The following is an 18,577-nucleotide window of genomic DNA, read 5'->3' as shown; positions in this document are numbered from 1 at the left end:
TCATCATACTCACGTGTGTGAGTTTAACATTCTATTTACAAGAATAACACTTGGTTTGCATACAGCTAATGCAGTCTGTTAGAGTTCAAGTACTATTTTCACTGACGAGGGATATTCCTTTTGGAGAACATGCAATTTTAATGCCAAGGAAGTACTTTGGTGCCCTAAATCCTTGATATGGAATGCTTGAAGCTACTCCTTTAGCAGTTTGATTGCATTCTCATCGTTTCTAGTAATGAGGATGTCATTAACTAAACATTAGGCTAAGGAAAGACTCACCTTGATGTCAGGAGAAGAGGAGTAATCATGTTTGGATTGAATGAATCCAATAGTTGTGAGCGCTTCAGTGAACTTTGCATTCCATTGGTGTGATGTTTTTTAAACCATAAAGGCTTTGCAATCTACATACAAGATTCTCCCCTGATTGCGAAGTCTAGGTGGTAGATCCATGTAAATCTCCTCATCAAGGTCTCCATGGAGGAAGGTATTATGGACGTCCATCGATGTAATCACCAGTCTTGGTGGGAGCAAACGAGAAAAGCTCGGACGATAACATGTTTGGGGACTAGGGAGAAGGTTTCCTGATATGGAAACCTCTTGTTGGGTGAAGCCTTTAGCAACAAGATAGACCTTCTACCTCTCAATGGACCATAGCCCGATGCTTGATTTTATAAACCCATTACAACAATGGGTTTTCGGTGGGAGGACGAGAAACATGGTCCAAGTGTGATTAATGATGAGGGCATTGTGTTCAGCTTCCATTGGCTTACACCAACAAGCATGTCAGATGACATCAGAAAAGGTGGCGATCCCGATCGTAGATATATTGGTCATACAAGATTTTGCTCAAAAGACAGCCGATCAAAACTACATAATCAAAGATGGGGTAAGGGATACCTTTCACAGATGAACAGATATAGTCTGAAGTCAAACAGGGGGTCGAGTAACCCGAGAAGACTTTAGAAGGGAATGGATGGGGTGGTGGTACCACATAGAGATGGAGAATCATCTGAGAAGGAGATCTGTGTTGGATTCTATATGTCGACTGAGTGGAGACTGTGAACTGTCCAAGGAGTAGGATTTGACTGATCAACAAGAACTGGAACTATGGTGAGAGGAGTGTCGGTGGTGGTAAATGATCCGTGGGATGAGACAGGAGTGCTAGAGAGAGGCTCACTTTCAGAAAAGAAAAAATTTCCTCATGAAAAATAACATCTCTACTGACAAAAAGTTTGTTAGTTTGTGGATCATATATTGGCACCCTTTCTGTAGCATAGGGTAGCCCATGAAGATACATTTGGTTGCATGAGCAGCAAATTCGTCATGGGGCCCCACAATAGTTGAGTAACAAAGACATCCAAAAACTCGTAAATCAGAGTTTTAGGTTTCTTTGAAATAACAATTCAAAAGGAGTTTTACATCTAAGAACCCATGTAGGCATGCGATAATGAAATAAGTAGATGATCACACATTTACCCCAAAGGTGGCAAGGATGTGGGCTTGGTGTTTGAGGGCTCGGGCCACTCACGGGTGACATATTCTCTTCAACAACCCCATTTTGTTGAGGGGTATAAGTACAGAGTTTCATGGAGAATCCCATAGGAATAAATAGATCCGAATACTGTTTATTGAAAAAATCTTTGTTAGTCCTAACTCTTTGGACTTGTTTTTGGAATTGTGTATAGACCATTGAGAGAAAATTTTTCATGGGTGAAGGTTTGGTTTTTTGTTTGCATGAGGAAGATCTAAGTTTCTTGAGAGAAATCATCGACTATGGTGAGGAAGAACTTGGATCCATCATGATGGGAGTATAGGGGCCCCAGATATCAAGGTAACAAGTGAGAAAGTTTCTTTGTGATGATGAGCTTGTGGGAAAACTTATTCTAGATTGTTTAGCAATAGGCAAATTGGGCAATTTTGCTGAGGGATAGAAGCATTGTGACCCAAGCGATTATGGAAATAAGAGATTTATTATTAATACTGGCATTACAATAATTGTTATTATTTTTGGTATTGAAACTCAGGGAAACATCAGAAAGACTCCCAGTAGTAAAGGCCACGATGGCCTTACCCAAGCCCATCTGCTGCCATCGAAGGGTCCTGAAATGTACCAACATTAGGAAGGAATTGTAAGGAACAATTGTTATTAGTCAAAACTTGGACCCTAATATAAGGTTAAATTGGAATGTGGGAACAAATAGGACATTTCTTAGTATGATGGATAGATTTAATATCCCTGTATGAGTGGTTGGGGTAATATTCCCATTTGGCAATTTAACAAAGGGTGACGTAGATTGTGTGTGTGTGCTATAAATACTTAGGTCGTATGGTGATCACTAGCTCCTAAATCAATAATCCATAAATCACGGGAAATCAATTGCTAAAACAAAAAGAATACCTGCATAACTGGCAGATTGTGGTGGAAGTTGGTTGGCATTTGGATGAGCTAACTAATCTATTAAGTTTGATCATGTTTGATGTAGCTTCATTTCCTGTGGTAGTAACATTATTGGCTATGGAATTACCAATTCTGTCTTGTGGATGACCATGGAGTTTCCAACACTATCCTAGTTATGATTTCTCCGTTTACATAGTCATAGTGCATTTTCTTACTAGAGCGAAACGCTTAGCCGTTGGATTCATTTTGATAATTCCCTAAAGATGGACCGTTGGATGAGTGGATGGATGGCTTTGATTTTGACTATTGACTTGGTTGACCAAAAGGGTGGATTTCTGGCTGTTGGATGGTTTGACTGTATCTGGGCCATGGATTATGTATATAAAAAACCTTTTTTTCTTCTCAAACCCTAGTCCCGATCATTTCCCTTCACACTTCCTCCTTTTTAGCGACAAATACACAAAGTCCTCATGATCAATTGAAACCATTCATTGCTTTCATCCTAAACGGCGAGTTGATACGTCGTAAGGATGATGGTGATGTCTTGGCCAGCATCTACATCCTAAAAGGGAGAAAAGATTCATTTAATCCAAGCAAGAATTATTAAACGATCTTCTCTGAGTGCTGGAATTGCTATAAGGTTTCCAACGACTATTGCAATAGTGTAGTGACAACATCAGCTCATTCTACAAAGCTGATAGCCATTGTAGTAGGTGGTGACGCTATGATTTGCTACTTGACTTTGGAGAGACTTTCCCAGAGAGTAAAAACTTGGCCAAATCAGTTGGTCATACATTTCCTGATATTTGGCTAGAATTCCTTGGTGATCTGATGGGTGGTAAGCCGCATAACCTCTTGGTCAGGGAGTTGCTGATCATGACAAACCAGCATGTTGCACCTGATCTAGTGTTTTTGGAGATGAGGCTCTGCTAGAAAAGCCACTGTTCCATGAGAAATCCATCTTTACTTTTCTGATTAAAGCTGATGGAAATTGTGAGCCGATGTCGTGTAATTTTTGACCTAGTGAGTGGTTGTTTGATAAGAACTAGATTGGTCCGTCAATGGAGAAGAAAAAAGGCATTTCCAGGCTCCAACCGGCGATGATTTGCTGATGATCTGGAATTGGTAGGGAAAGGGTTTGGGCCAGAACCCGTATCTGAAAGGAGTTGGATCGGTTTGAGGCTATCTAGTGTGATGAATTGATAGGTTTGGGTTTGTGGGCTGTTGGGTCTTTTGGTTGTTTGATCCATTTGTGCATTTGGTTGGGTTAAGTGTTGAGTGGGTTGGTTGAATTTAGGCTGTAGTTGGTGTGATGGGTTCCATTTTTGGTTTGGCAAAGAAGAAGAACTAATTGATTTTGTTTTGCAGGTGAGGCAACGACAGTGGAGGAGATTGGACCAAGGAAAGATTGCTAGACAACCTACTTTGATACCACGTTACAATCTGAAAAAGAAATAGCATAAGCATAGTTGGACTACCTAAGACTTGGGAAGAGACAATTATGCAAGAGTAGCAATAGTTGCAGAGAAGCGCTAACATAAATAAAGCAATGTAAATGGAGAATAATTTCTGTAAAAGTGTTTTTTTTTTTGTATATCTTTTCATGTCAAATCGTACAATTTATACAAAAAATGTAATCTGTAAGGAAACAAATAAATAAAAATAACTACACAATCAACACATAAGGAAACAATATTGTTACTAATAATATTGTGATCTTGATCACTCCAATCGGACGCTAATTCAGCATTTAATCATCCAATTGTCACAGTGGTTTACAAGCTCAAGTATAAAGCTGATGAGGCTTTAGAGAAATAAGACTGGTTAGTGGCCAAAGGATTTACCTAGCAAGCTGGAATGATTATGAAGAGACTTTCTCTTGATGAAGCTGGTGACAGTGAGTTAGTCTTGGCATAGCTCCATGAAAGATTGGCCTCTTTATCATTTAGATGTTGACAATGCCTTTTTACAAGGGGACCTTGAAGAGGAAATATATATGCACTTACCACAAGGTTTTTCTAACCGGCATGAAAAGCCCTTAGTTTGTAAGCCCCATAAGTCTTTATATGGCTTGAAACGGGCCTCTAGGCTTGGAATACTAAACTCACTACTGCCTTATTGACAGGTGGTTTCCAACAATCACCTTCTAACCATTTTTTCTTTTTTAAGAAACACAACGCACATATTGTTATATTACTTGTATATTTTGATGATTTGGTGTCATTGGTAGTGGATAGTTCTTTGATTCGGGCTACTAAGGATTATTTAAAGGACCTAGGTTCTCTTAGATTATTTTTTAGGTTCAAGTTGCAAGGTCCTCCAAAGATATAATCTGTGCCAACGAAAAATGCTTTGGAATTGATAGTTGATTTCGGATTGCTACTGCCAGTCAGGCTTTAGTTCCCATTGATCCTCATTTAAAGCTCACTAATGTGGAGTATAATAATGCTTTTCCTGGTCAGCAGGATCCTGTCTTGCCTTGTGACTCGCAAGTCTGTGATTGGTTTTTTCATTTTCTTGGGAAGTTCTTTGCTGTCCTGGAAATTTAAGCATCAGGTCACTGTCTCCAAATCCTCCTCTGAAGTTGAATATCATGCCATGACCTCCACGGTTTGTGAACTTGTTTGGCTCACTCAGTTCTTGACTGATCTTGGCTTTACACTTCCGCTACCCATTCCTCTTGGCTGTGATAATCAGTCCGCAATCACATTGCTTTCAATCCAATGTTCCATGAACATATGAAGCATATTGACATCAATTGTCATATTGTTCGTACTAAGATTAAGGAAAGATTGGTACATCCTATTCATGTTCCCACTCAAGAACAGCCTGCTGATTTGTTTACTAAGGCTGTTGCTACTTCTCTTCATCTTCATCTCTTGTCCAAGTTGGGGGTGCTTGTTAATTGTTGTAATTAGTTTGTTATAATTAGTTAGAGTGTACTTAACTGTGGTTGACTTAACCATGGTTAATAAGGTTTGTATATAACAAATGTAATAAGCCTATGTACTCAAGACTGAAGTTGAATAATAGAAACAGAATTTTTACTCTCTGAAACGAATTTGAACAGGTTGAAAAAGAGAAATTATTCCAATATTTCTTTGACAGATGATATCCTTTTAGGTTTCCATGTAATTAGTTGAAAAGAGAAACAAAGTCTATCGGTCTGTCGAGGAAAAAACAAGTCCTTGTGGTGAACTATGAAAAAGTCATGAAAGGGTGTAGTAAAAACGTTTCTTTTCCGAAATGAATGCAATTTACAATTTCGTCTCTTGGCATTAAGAATGGAGTGCCTTGCATTCTTCTCTTTGATCATTTTGTCAACTGTGGAGTTGTCATTTACCTCTGATACAATAACTCTTGGACAATCTATCACAGATTGTGAGTTAAATAGTTTTTTGGGTTTGTGAGGTGTTCAATGGATCTCAAAGATTAGTTGAGGTGTGCACAAACTGACCCGGTCACTTCGGTTATTAAAAAAAAAAATCTACCACAGATGGTGGAACATTAATTTCCTCATCCAAGAGATTTGAGCTAGGCTTCTTCTCTCTAGGAAACTCAAACGACAGGTACCTGGGGATATGGTACAAGATGAGTCCTAAGGTTGTTGTGTGGGTTGCCAACAGAAACAAATCATTTGCTGATAAATCAGTGAGTTTTAACAATTTTCAACAATGGAAGCCTTGTACTTCTCAAAAGAAGATAAAAGCATCATCTCGTCCTCTAATTCATCAAGGACGCCAGAAAATCCAGTGGCGCAACTCCTAGACTCTAGGAACTTTGTTCCCAGGGACAGTACTGACAGGGCTTCTGAAAGCTATTTGTGGCGGAGTATTGATTACCCATCCGACACATTGTTAAAAGGCATGAAGCTGAGGTGGAACTTAAAAACTGGTTTGTAGCGATATCTGACGTCATGAAGAAGTGCTGCTGATCCATTCGCAGGAGATTTCAGTCTCAGACTTCAGACTAATAAGGTACCTCAATTAGTTATTAGCACCCCATCAAGAAAAGTGGCCCGCACCGCACCTTGGGATGGCCTCCTGTTTGGTGGTATTCCCTTGATGCATAACTACAACTTGAAACCAAAGCTCCAGGTTGTGCACAACGAAGATGAGCTATATTAAATGTATGAGCCTTTCAACGATACAGTTCTGATACAACTTTTACCATTTGGAAACATTTGTCTTTGGAAAACATATAAAAATTTTATTGACTCAAATATATCACATCATGCTCTTATAAAACAGTTTTCAGTTTAAAACTACCCCTTTGTACGTCCAAGGAAACACAACTATCCTTAACGCTGCCCTAGCAATCATAAATTAACGCAGATATATCAAATCATACTCTTAGAAACACCCTCTAACAGTCCATGAAAACTTTAAATCATAATCCTGAAGATTAAACATAGGAAACTCAATTAAAATCTACTGTGCACATGCCAGACTCTTCACTGGACAGCCTCTGTTCCAAGATTTTTAATAATTAATTACAATCGGTTGAGTCCAAAGATGGGAATACAAGGAATCCATGACTTCGTGTCACAACTTTGTGAATAAAATCAAAGCATGGTAATAAATTATATATTGATGGTAATGGAGAAGGAAAAGAAAACGACCAACTACTTCTGCGTAACAATTTTTGTTATACCTATCTATAACTTAAATTCTATTATACAAAATTGGAACTGGTAGAAAGATTAAATTCTGTTTCCTGGAGAACAACACTTAGAACTAATTTTACACAACTAATTTTACACAAAATTATGGTTACATTAGTTCCAAACTTTCCAGGATTTGCATTACCTATAAGTTGTAGGAAGTTATGACTAAAGTCCGGAACTCATGTATATTAGTCCAAAACATGAAATGTAACTTTAGTTATTTACCAGAACACTCTCTTAATTTATTAATCAAATTCTCTGCAAATACTGAGATCTCGTCACTTTCATGAGAAATTTATAAAATACATAATGACCATTCATCCGCCCATGTCTTATGCTATGAACCAAAAGAACAGCTGGGAATGACTATGAGGTTAGTTGACCAACAGATGGAAATGGTTTGTCTATCCAGATTATAATAGAGGGCATTGACAGTTTGACACCGAAGAAAAGTCAATGGACCAATTAAAAACCTGTGAAACTTGCCAGAAGATTGGCCTGGTAGAGACCCTTAGTTCATTTCATAGTTGATTTGTTTAAAAAATTATCCAATTTCTACGATAAGTAATGTCATTTTCCTGTACTTATTTAATTTTGAATAAAGCCTACCTAATCATCGAAGACTGAACCAAAAAAGAATCACTCCACGAGGTCAACTGTGCGAAACCTTCAGTTTTGTTGACCTTGAACACTTTGGTTGCAACTATNTTGGTAAGACGGCCTCCCTTAAGACAGAATTCAATCTGCTGTTACCGGCTAGTAAATCTGCAGCAGAAGATTTGGCTCAACGGGACAAGTTCTTTATGGTCTTGACACTTGCAGCTCTAGGTCCAGATCTTACACCTGTTCGAGATCAAATCCTTTCTGGATCCACTATGCCTTCCCTTGATGAAGTGTTTGCCAGATTACTTCGTGTTTCCTCCCTTACTACAGTGCATTCCCCTGGTGACTCTTCGGTTCTTGTTTCTCAGTCCCACACTTTTACTAAAAGAGAACAGGGCGATCGAAGTAGTAAAGGACATCGACCCAAGTGTAGTTACTGTCATTGGCAGGGGCATACCAGAGAGAAATGTTTTAAGTTACATGGTCGACCTACCCGAGCTGCTAATATTGCTCAGGCTGATCACTCTGGTCTTCATTCTGAGTCTTCTACAGTGCAGGCTTAGCCCTCCTTAACTCTCACAGGTACTGATTATGATGAATACTTACAGTATCAGGCTAGTAAGCAGTCTTCTTCATCCATTGCCTCCGTTGCTCAAACGGGTAATTCAGTTGCCTGCCTTTCTCAGTCTTCCGCTCTAGGACCTTGGGTCCTAGATTCAGGTGCCTCGGATCATATTTCTGGTAACCCTCGTTTACTTACTCAGTTTACAAATTCTATATCTTTACCCCTTGTTACTTTAGCTAATGGGTCTAAAGCCGATATTCAAGCTATTGGTTGTGCAAAACCCCTCCCCTCCTTAGAATTAGACTATGTACTTTATATTCCCAAATGTCTCTTTAATCTCGTGTCTGTCAGTAAACTTACCCGCTCCTTAAATTACTCTATTCGTTTTGATACTAACTCTGTTGTTATACAGGACCGTGACACGGGACGGATGATTGGCACATGACGTGAGTCACAGGGTCTCTATCATCTCCATATCCCATCTACAGCATGCATTGTCTTCGAGTCTCCGGATCTCCTTCATAATCGTTTGGGCCATCCTAGTCTTTCCAAACTTCAGAAAATGATCCCAGATCTATCTAAATTATCGTCCTTGAGTTGTGAGTCGTGTCAGCTTGGAAAGCATCTTCGTGGTTCTTTTCCAAAGCGTGTCAATAAACGGGCTGCATCCCTCTTGGAGTTAGTGCATTCAGATGTGTGGGGTCCTTGTCNATTGCCAAAGTGAGGAAGGGTTTCTAAAGCTTCTGCGAATGAAATTGCCTGACATAGATTGGTCCAACAAAAGTATGAATCTCAAAGAATGTAAAGCAGCATGCACCAATAACTGTTCATGCAGAGCTTATGCGAATTCCGAACTAACTGGAGGAGGTATTGGCTGTTTGATGTGGTTCAAGGACTTGACAGATATGAGAGAGTGCTCAAAACAATACAGCTGGGGACAGGATATTTTTATTCGAGTTCCAGCATCTGAACTAGGTATGTGTGTTCTTGGATGTATTGCTGTGACATTCATTTTGAGGATATTTGATATTTCATCCACAACGCCTCTACTAGCACAGTGAAATCAATACCAACTGATACATGTATTATCAATAATTTGTGTTGAAAAAGCTTAGGATGAGGCCACTAAAAACAGCCACTTATGTTGCGATTCACATATTTGAGAAGCATGAAATAGATGCCTTTCTTTTAACCAGAGAAAAAGTAGTTTTCAACAAATTTATTTTCTTTATGTCGCTGTTCTTGATTCAGGTTTAGATGAGAAGAAAAGACAGGAAACCATCCTAGTACTTTCGATTTTTTCTGGCATGTTCATCCTGGTCCTGATTATCATGGTAACTTTGAAGAAAACAAAGAAAAAAGGTAATAGCAATCATCCGGTCTTACTGACTGATTGTCTACTGTAATAACTCTTTATGCAGACATGGAACACATATATCAGTGTACTATAAAATTGACTCTGTTTCTTTCCCATTTAACAGCCAAGGAAAACAGTAAAGTAAATAGTGAAGTACCTCTGTTTGAGCTGTCTATCATTGTGACAGCTACTAACAATTTCTCTGAGGAAAACTTAATTGGAGCTGGCGGCTTTGGCCCTGTTTACAAGGTAACACTGTTTATATCTTTTCTTGCAGTCAGCAGAAAGGTTTCTTTCCTTTCAGGCTCTTATTAACAAAAACTAAAGGTACTTAAAATGGAAAAAGTAAGCATATTCTACTATGATATGCAGGGCAATCTTCCCACTGGAGAGGAAGTGGCAGTGAAAAGGTTGTCAGAGAATTCTGTGCAGGGAACTGAACAGTTTAGGAATGAAGCCATTTTAATTGCCAAACTTCAACACAAGAATCTTGTAGCACTTTTGGGAAGCTGTATTCAAGGAGAAGAAAGGCTGTTGATATATGAGTACATGCCCAATAAAAGCTTGGATTATTTTATCTANCTTGGAGTTAGTGCATTCAGATGTGTGGGGTCCTTGTCGTGTTAACTCTAATTTGGGATTTAAATATTTTGTTACCTTTATTGATGACTATTCTCGTTGCACTTGGTTATTTCTTATGCGATCTCATTCTGAATTATTTTCCATATTTTCATCATTTTGTGCTGAAATTAAGACTCAACATAATACTACCATTCGTATATTAAGGAGTGATAATGCTCGTGAATATTTCTCTGATTCCTTTACTAAATTCATGTCATCTCAGGGAATTCTTCATCAATCTTCTTGTGCTTATAGTCTCCAACAGAATGGCATTACTGAGCATAAAAATAGACACCTCATTGAAACTACTCGCACTCTTTTTTTACATAGCCACGTCCTTTTTCGTTTTTGGGCTGACACTATTCTAATCGCTTGTTACTTAATAAATCGCATGCCTTCTTCTGTCTTGCAAGGCCAGGTCCCACACTCCATATTATTCCCTGATCATCCATTATTTTCTCTTCCCCCACGTGTCTTTGGAAGCACTTATTTTGTTCACATTTTCTCTACTGGTCAGGATAAACTGTCAGCCAAGTCTACGAAATGTATTTTCTTAGAGTATTCACGTCTTCAGAAGGGCTACAAGTGTTATTCTCCTGCCACACGTCCCTACTTCATCTCTGTTGATGTTACATTCTTTGAGTCTTCTCCATTTTTTCCTCATCCTACATTAGAGTCTGATCCGATAGTAGATGTTCTACCAATTTCATACATTGCTTTCCCATCTTCGTCTGTTTCGGTACCTCAGTCTACTACTAATACAACTCTTCTTGTCGACAATAGTCTTGTTCCTTTTACAGGTGATCCTAATGTTCCTGCTGCGGTTCTTGAGATCTCTGTCACTGCAGGTCCTATGCTCTATTCCTCCAATGCCACGGTCTTGTCTCCAGCTGATCAATTTCCCATTGCTATTCATAAAGGTATGCGGTCTACACGCAACCCTCATCCCATCTACAATTTTTTGAGTTATCATCGTTTATATCCTTCATATTATGCCTTTGTATCCACCCTTTCTTCTGTTTCTATTCCTTGCACTGTTCATGAGGCACTTTCTCACCCCAGGTGGCATCAGGCAATGGTTGACGAAATGTCGGCTTTGCATCATAATCATACTTGGGAGTTAGTTTCTTTACCTCCGGGCCATTCGACTGTTGGTTGTCAGTGGATTTATACTGTCAAGGTTGGTCTAGATGGTAAGGTTGATCGGCTGAAAGCTCATTTGGTGGCCAAGGGATACACTCAGATCTATGGGACATATTATTTTGACACTTTTTCTTCTGTTGCTAAGATGTCTTCCGTCGTCCGGTTGTTCTTTGCTATGGCTGTCATTCGACACTGGCCTATGCATCAATTGGTTATTAAGAATGTTTTTCTTCATGGTGAACTTCAGGAAGATATTTATATGGAGCAACCTCCTGGTTTTATTGCTCAGGGGGAGTTTGGTTTGGTATGTAAACTTCGTCGCTCTCTATATGGCCTAAAACAGTCTCTTCGTGCTTGGTTTGGACAATTTAGTACAGTTATCCAAGAGTTTGGTATGATTCGATGTGAGTCTGATCACTCTATTTTCTATAGACATACATCACCAGGGCAATGTATCTATCTGGTTGTCTATGTCGATGATATTGTTATTACAGGGAGTGATCAAGATGGCATTGAACAGTTGAAGCAACACTTGTTCAAACACTTTCAGACAAAAGACTTAGGGCTCCTCAAATACTTTCTTGGCATAGAAGTCGCTCAGTCCAAATCTGGTATTGTTATATCTCAGAGGAAGTATGCACTAGATATTCTAGAGGAAGCAAGGGTGTCAGATTGTAGACCAATAGACTCTCCTATGGATCCTAATTTAAAACTTTCACCTGGACAGGGGGAGCCTCTTGCTGATCCTGGAAGGTATCAAAGATTTGTTGGAAAACTTAACTATCTTACTATCACCTGACCTGATATTTCCTTTTCTGTCAGTGTTGTAAGTTAGTTCCTTCAAACTCCATGTGATAGTCATTGGGATGCAGTTGTCCAGATTTTAAGGTATATCAAGGGAGCACCAGGTAGAGGCTTGCTGTATGAAAATAAGGGTCATTCACATATTGTCGAATATTTAGATGCTGATTGGGCAGGTTCTCCATCTGATAGACGTTCTACCTCAAGTTTTTGTGTCCTTGTTGGAGGAAACCTAGTTTCTTAGAAAAGTAATAAACAAGCGGTTGTTGCAAGGTCAAGTGCTGAAGCAGAGTATCATGCAATGGCCTTAGCCACCTGTGAGCTTGTTTGGTTAAAACAACTAATTCAAGAGTTGAGATTTGTCGAAGTATCACAAATGAAGTTACTCTGTGATAATCAGGATGCCCTTTATATTGCGTCAAATCCAATGTTTCATGAGAGGACTAAACACATAGAAATAGATTGTCACTTTGTTTGAGAGAAAGTTCTATCAGGGGGTATTGCAACTAGTTATGTCAGTTCCAACGACTAGTTAACAGACATCCTCACTAAGTCTCTCAAGGGTTCTCGTGTTGATTTTATTTGTAACAAGCTTGGTGCATATGACTTATATGCTCCAACTTGAGGGGGAGCGTTGAAGTGTAAAATAGGAAATATGATTATTCTCATTAAGACTATCTTTTATATTAGGTTAAAATCAAAGCTATTAAGAATTAGATCAGTTATAATAGGAATGTAACAATTTACTTCCTAGATTAGTCTTTTGTTTTTGCTATAAATTCATTGTACATTTCATTGTGAATATACAAGTAAATACAAAGTTTTTCTTCACTTTATTAATCAAATTCTCTGGAAATACTGAGATCTTGTCACTTTCATGAGAAATTTATAAAATACATAATGACCATTCACCATGTTTTGTGCTATGAACCCAAAGCAGAGTTGGGAATGACTATGGGGTTCGTTGACCAACAGATGGAAATGGTTTGTTTGTGTATCCAGATTATAATAGAGGGTATTGACATTTTGACACCAAAGAAAGTCAATGGACCAATCAAAAACCTGTAAAACTTGCCAGAAGATTGGCCTGGTAGATTATTTCATAGTTAATTTGTTTAAAAAATGATCCAATTTCTACTATAAGGAAATGACATTCACCTTTTCCTGTAATTATTTAATTTTGATTAAAGCCTACCTAATCGAAGTCTGAACCAAAAATGAATCACTCCACGAGGTCAACTGTGTGAAACCTTCATTTTTGTTGACTCTGAATACTTTAGATGCAACTATGCAGGAATCAGGATACCTATAAAGTGTTTTTTTATGAGAAGAGAGAAGGAAAATCCTTAAGAGATTAAGAAGCCAAAGAAACACTTAAAAAATCAGTGATTGCACTACTTGACATGTAGAACTATTTATAATCAAAAGTAAAGTATAATAGATATCAAAATCAAACTCAACTAGCCTCTAAGAAAAGGTCAACCATGGGGAGGTTTATACAATTGCTTGAAAGAACTTAGATCAATATGCATACAATCTGCAATTTTATATCTTGAAAATGAAATTGGAGTGCTTTTCATTCTTCACCTTCTTTTGCTCTTTGATGTTTTTATCAGTCATGGAATTGTCATTGGCAGCTGATATCATAAATCCAGGACAATCAATCAGCGATGGAGAGACATTAATTTCTTCATTTCAAAGCTTTGAGTTAGGCTTCTTTTCTCCAGGTGACTCCAACAAAAGGTACCTAGGGATATGGTACAAGATTAGTCCTAGCACAGTTGTGTGGGTTGCCAACAGAAACAATCCACTTGATGATAAGTATGGAAATTTAACTGTGAGCAATAAAGGAAACCTTGTACTTCTCAACCGAGATAAGAGCATTATCTGGTCTTCAAATTCATCAAGGGTGCCAGAACATCCAGTGGTACAACTCCTAGATTCTGGAAACGTTGTTCTTAGGGAAAGTACTGACACGAGTTCCAGCAGTTATATGTGGCAAAGCTTTGATTACCCATCAGACACATTGTTACCAGGAGTGAAGTTGGGACGGAACTTAAAAACGGGTTTTGAGCGTCATCTCACATCATGGACAAGTGCTAATGATCCATCTTCAGGGGACTTTAGTTTCAGACTTGACATTTCTGGGTTACCTCAACTGGCTATTATGATGGGGACAAGAATAGAGACCCGCAGTGGACCATGGAATGGTTTCAAGTTTGGTGGCATTCCCACGAAGGGGAACTCAATCTTCATTCCAAGGTTTGTGCAAAACGAAGAGGAGTTGTATTTCACATATGAGACTTTCAACAATACGGTTATCACACGATTACTAATGAATCAATCAGGTAAAGTACAGCGTCTTGTACGGAATGCAGAAGGTTCTGAATGGAGTGTCATGTACTCTTGGCCATTTGATGTATGTGACAATTATGCAGAGTGTGGTGCTAATGGCAACTGCAGAATTAGTAAGACACCTATTTGTGAGTGTTTGAAGGGGTTTGTACCGAAACCACAAGATGAATGGGAGTCAACTCAGACAAGACAATGTGTAAAGAAATTGCCATCAGATTGCCAAAGTGGGGAAGGGTTTCTAAAGCTTCCGCGAATGAAATTGCCTGACATAGATTGGTCCAACAAAAGTATGAATCTCAAAGAATGTAAAGCAGCATGCACCAAGAACTGTTCATGCAGAGCTTATGCGAATTCCGAACTAACTGGAGGAGGTATTGGCTGTTTGATGTGGTTCAAGGACTTGACAGATATCAGAGAGTGCTCAAAACAGTTCGACTGGGGACAGGATATTTTTATTCGAGTTCCAGCATCTGAACTAGGTATGTCTATTCTTGGATGTATTGCTGTGACATTCATTTTAAGGCTATTTGGTATTTCATCCACAACACCTCCACTAGCACAGTGAAATTAATACCAACTGATACATGTATTATCAATAATTTGTGTTGGAAAAGCATTTAGGATTAGTCTACCAGAAAAAGCCGTTTATGTTGGGATTCACATATTTGGGAAGCATGAAATAGATGCCCTATTGATTAACCAGAGATAAAGTAGTTTTTTTAACAAATTTATTTTTTTATGTCACTGTTCTTGATTCAGATTTAGATGAGAAGAAAAGACAGGAAACCATAATAGTACTCTCGATTTTTTCTGGCCTGTTCATCCTGGTCCTGATTATCATCATAACTTTGAAGAAAGCAAAGAAAAAAGGTAATAGCAATCATCCGGTCTTACTGACTGATTGTCTACTATAGTAACTCTTTATCCAGACATGGAACACATATATCAGTGTACTATAAAATTGACTCTGTTTCTTTCCCATTTAGCAGACGAGGAAAGCAGTAAAGTAGATAGTGAAGTACCTCTAATAGAGCTGTCTATCATTGTGACAGCTACTAACAATTTCTCTGAGGAAAACTTAATTGGAGCTGGTGGCTTTGGCCCTGTTTACAAGGTAACACTGTTTATAATTTTTCTTGCAGTCAGCAGAAAGCTTTCTGTCCTTTCAGGCTCTTATTATCAAAAACTAAAGGTACTTAAAATGGAAAATGTAAGCATATTCTACAATGATATGCAGGGCAATCTTCCCACTGGAGAGGAAGTGGCAGTGAAAAGGTTGTCAGAGAATTCTGTGCACGGAACTGAACAGTTTAGGAATGAAGCCATTTTAATTGCCAAACTTCAACACAAGAATCTTGTAGCACTTTTGGGAAGCTGTATTCAAGGAGAAGAAAGGCTGTTGATATATGAGTACATGCCCAATAACAGCTTGGATTATTTTATCTATGGTTTGTACCGCTTTACCCTTTAAGCATCTAGTTGGTCACATAGATTTTGTTCACTTAATGCTATTAAGATTTTTCCTTTGGCTGAAAGAACACTGTAACAGATGTGGTTGCAACATGAATGATGGGTGGAAATGATGTGCAGATCTGAAGAAAAGACAATTATTGACATGGGAAAGGCGCTTCAACATTATAAAGGGGATTGCAAGAGGACTTCTTTATCTCCATCAAGATTCTAAGCTTCAAATCATTCACAGGGATTTAAAAGCCAGCAACATTTTGCTAGACAATGACCTGAACCCAAAAATTTCAGACTTTGGATTGGCAAGAATCTTTATGAGTGATGATGAAGAAGCAAAAACAAATAGAGTCATGGGAACATTGTAAGTTCTATCAACTACAATTGCATGTTTTATATCAGTTAAAAAACTTACATGTGATACTGTCTTGCAGTGGCTATATGTGTCCAGAGTACGCAATGGAAGGGACTTTTTCTGTGAAATCAGATGTTTTTAGCTTCGGTGTGTTGCTGCTGGAGATAGTAAGTGGCCAAAAGAATAGAGGGTTCTCTCACCCTGCCCACCACCATAACCTTCTGGGACATGTAAGTGGAAACAATAATCTGATGTAATCTATTCCTAAGTGTCGCTCATAGTCAATGGATTATGGAATATGTATTTCATTTGTGCAGGCATGGTTACTGTGGAACCAAACCAGGATCTTGGAACTTATGGATTCATGTTTGGAGGATTCATTTGTCAAATGTCAAGTACTAAGATGTTTTCAGGTAGGTTTATTATGTGTTCAAAAATCCCCGGAGGACAGACCAGATATGTCATCTGTAGTTTTCATGCTGGCAAACAAGGGAGCAACTTTACCTCAACCAAGACAGCCTGGTTTCTTCAGTGAAAGAAGCACTGACGATACAGAACCAGTATCAAAGAAGAGTGAACCACACACTGAAAATGCAGTAACCATAACTATGATGGAAGGTAGATAGATAAATAAAGCAATGTCAATTAAGGGAAAAGTAACTTGAGGATGACTGTATATAAAAGATGATTACTGTTTTAATCCATGCAAAGCTTACTTATTCCTGCATCTTAACCGTATTTGCTAATGCACTGCAACATCTCAATTAACTACAAGAATCCTAGCTATGTGCAATCAATTTGTTCTGCTGTAAAATAAATAAACAAACAAAAAAATTAGTAAACTCGAATGAAATTGAAATTTCATATTGTCCTGACAACTTAAAAACTGACAATTATCATGCTGTGTTTTATGTTCCTTGTGGCATTTAATCAAACACTTGGTTATGTGGTCGGCCAAATTCATTCAGGCGAACTCCAATGTCTCACTCCAATAAATTGAAGAAAAACAAGTATTAACCAAACAATATGATGCTAAACAAACAGAAGCACAAAATGAAGCGCACAAAACACAAGAAACTTTACATGATCTAAAAAAATTACTCTCCTCAGAGACGGTCAATTTCTTTACATGCGACAAAAACAAATGCATCGAAGGATTCTTACCTCAATCGTCTAGCCTTCTTATCTTTTAGAGCTTAGTGTCACGCACTTAACTTCTTTGCTAAGTTCGTGCGGCCTTAACTCGTCTGAAATGAGTTGAGCAACCTAACGCTCACACAAACTCACAGGCTAAAAGCTTATAAACGAGAGAGAAGTATAGAGAAAATATAAACTCTGTATATTGATCGGATTCAAGTTATGAACTTTACATGGTGGAGTTGGCTATGTANATTGAAGAAAAACAAGTATTAAACAAACAATATGATGCTAAACAAACAGAAGTACAAAATCAAGCGCACAAAATGCAAGAAACTTTAAATGATCTATAAAAATTACTGTCCACAGAGACTGTCAATTTCTTTACATGCTACAAAAACAAATGCATAAAAGGATTCTTACCTCAGTAAACAAATGCATGGGGTATTCTTACCTCAGTAAATATACATATAGAATAATTTCCATAAAATTTTCAAGTAAAAACAAGTTGAAATACCCCTTCAAAAAAATCATCTCTTATCTTCCCTTTTTATCTTGATTTTAATTCTGTGTCTTATATAGATCTTCCCATCACATTTTCTTCCAAGCCTCATGCATTCCTTTCCTTTGTTGGATATTACAGTTAGTTTGTAAACATACCTAATAAGTTCCAAATTAATTAGCTGATCCCCCAGCCGTTGGAACAAGAGTTTGTTATAATTGATGCAAAGTTTCAACTCGTCCTCCTGATATAGAGTCTAGGGAAACAAAAATTCCACAAAGTGCCCACAAATCAAAGTCAACCAGAATCAACAAACAGCCAAGTCATGAAACAGAAAAGGATTCCTAAGATGCCATTTGGATACCATACTAGTCAGAGATGTAGTATATTTGCTCCTGAAGCATGGGAAGTTTTAAGAGTTAAAAGTTGTAGGAAGTTATGGCTAAAGTGAAGAACTCATGTATATTAGTGCAAAGAATGAAACGTAACATTACACTACCTGATAATTCTCTTAGTTTATGTTGAAGTGTAAAATAGGAAATAAGATTATTCTCATTAAAGACTATCTTCTATAATAGGTTAGAATCAAAGCTATTAACAATTTATTTCC

At 38.0% G+C, this 18,577-nt stretch overlaps 1 protein-coding gene across 1 annotated transcript; it reads left to right on the top strand.

Moving 5' to 3' along the window:
* Positions 1-13,625: 13,625 nt before the first annotated feature.
* On the top strand, positions 13,626-17,168 carry LOC116138528 (G-type lectin S-receptor-like serine/threonine-protein kinase At4g27290). Its single transcript, XM_031424236.1, has 7 exons — positions 13,626-14,988; positions 15,269-15,379; positions 15,499-15,623; positions 15,747-15,957; positions 16,100-16,337; positions 16,408-16,558; positions 16,646-17,168. The coding sequence occupies exons 1-7, from the start codon at positions 13,713-13,715 to the stop codon at positions 16,952-16,954; spliced, it is 2,421 nt and encodes an 806-aa protein (XP_031280096.1). The 5' UTR covers positions 13,626-13,712; the 3' UTR covers positions 16,955-17,168.
* The last annotated feature ends 1,409 nt before the right edge of the window (positions 17,169-18,577 follow it).

Source organism: Pistacia vera, unplaced genomic scaffold (genome assembly GCF_008641045.1).
Source record: "Pistacia vera cultivar Batoury unplaced genomic scaffold, PisVer_v2 Contig341, whole genome shotgun sequence".
Lineage (NCBI taxonomy): Eukaryota > Viridiplantae > Streptophyta > Magnoliopsida > Sapindales > Anacardiaceae > Pistacia > Pistacia vera.
This window is presented reverse-complemented; position numbering and strand designations above follow the sequence as displayed.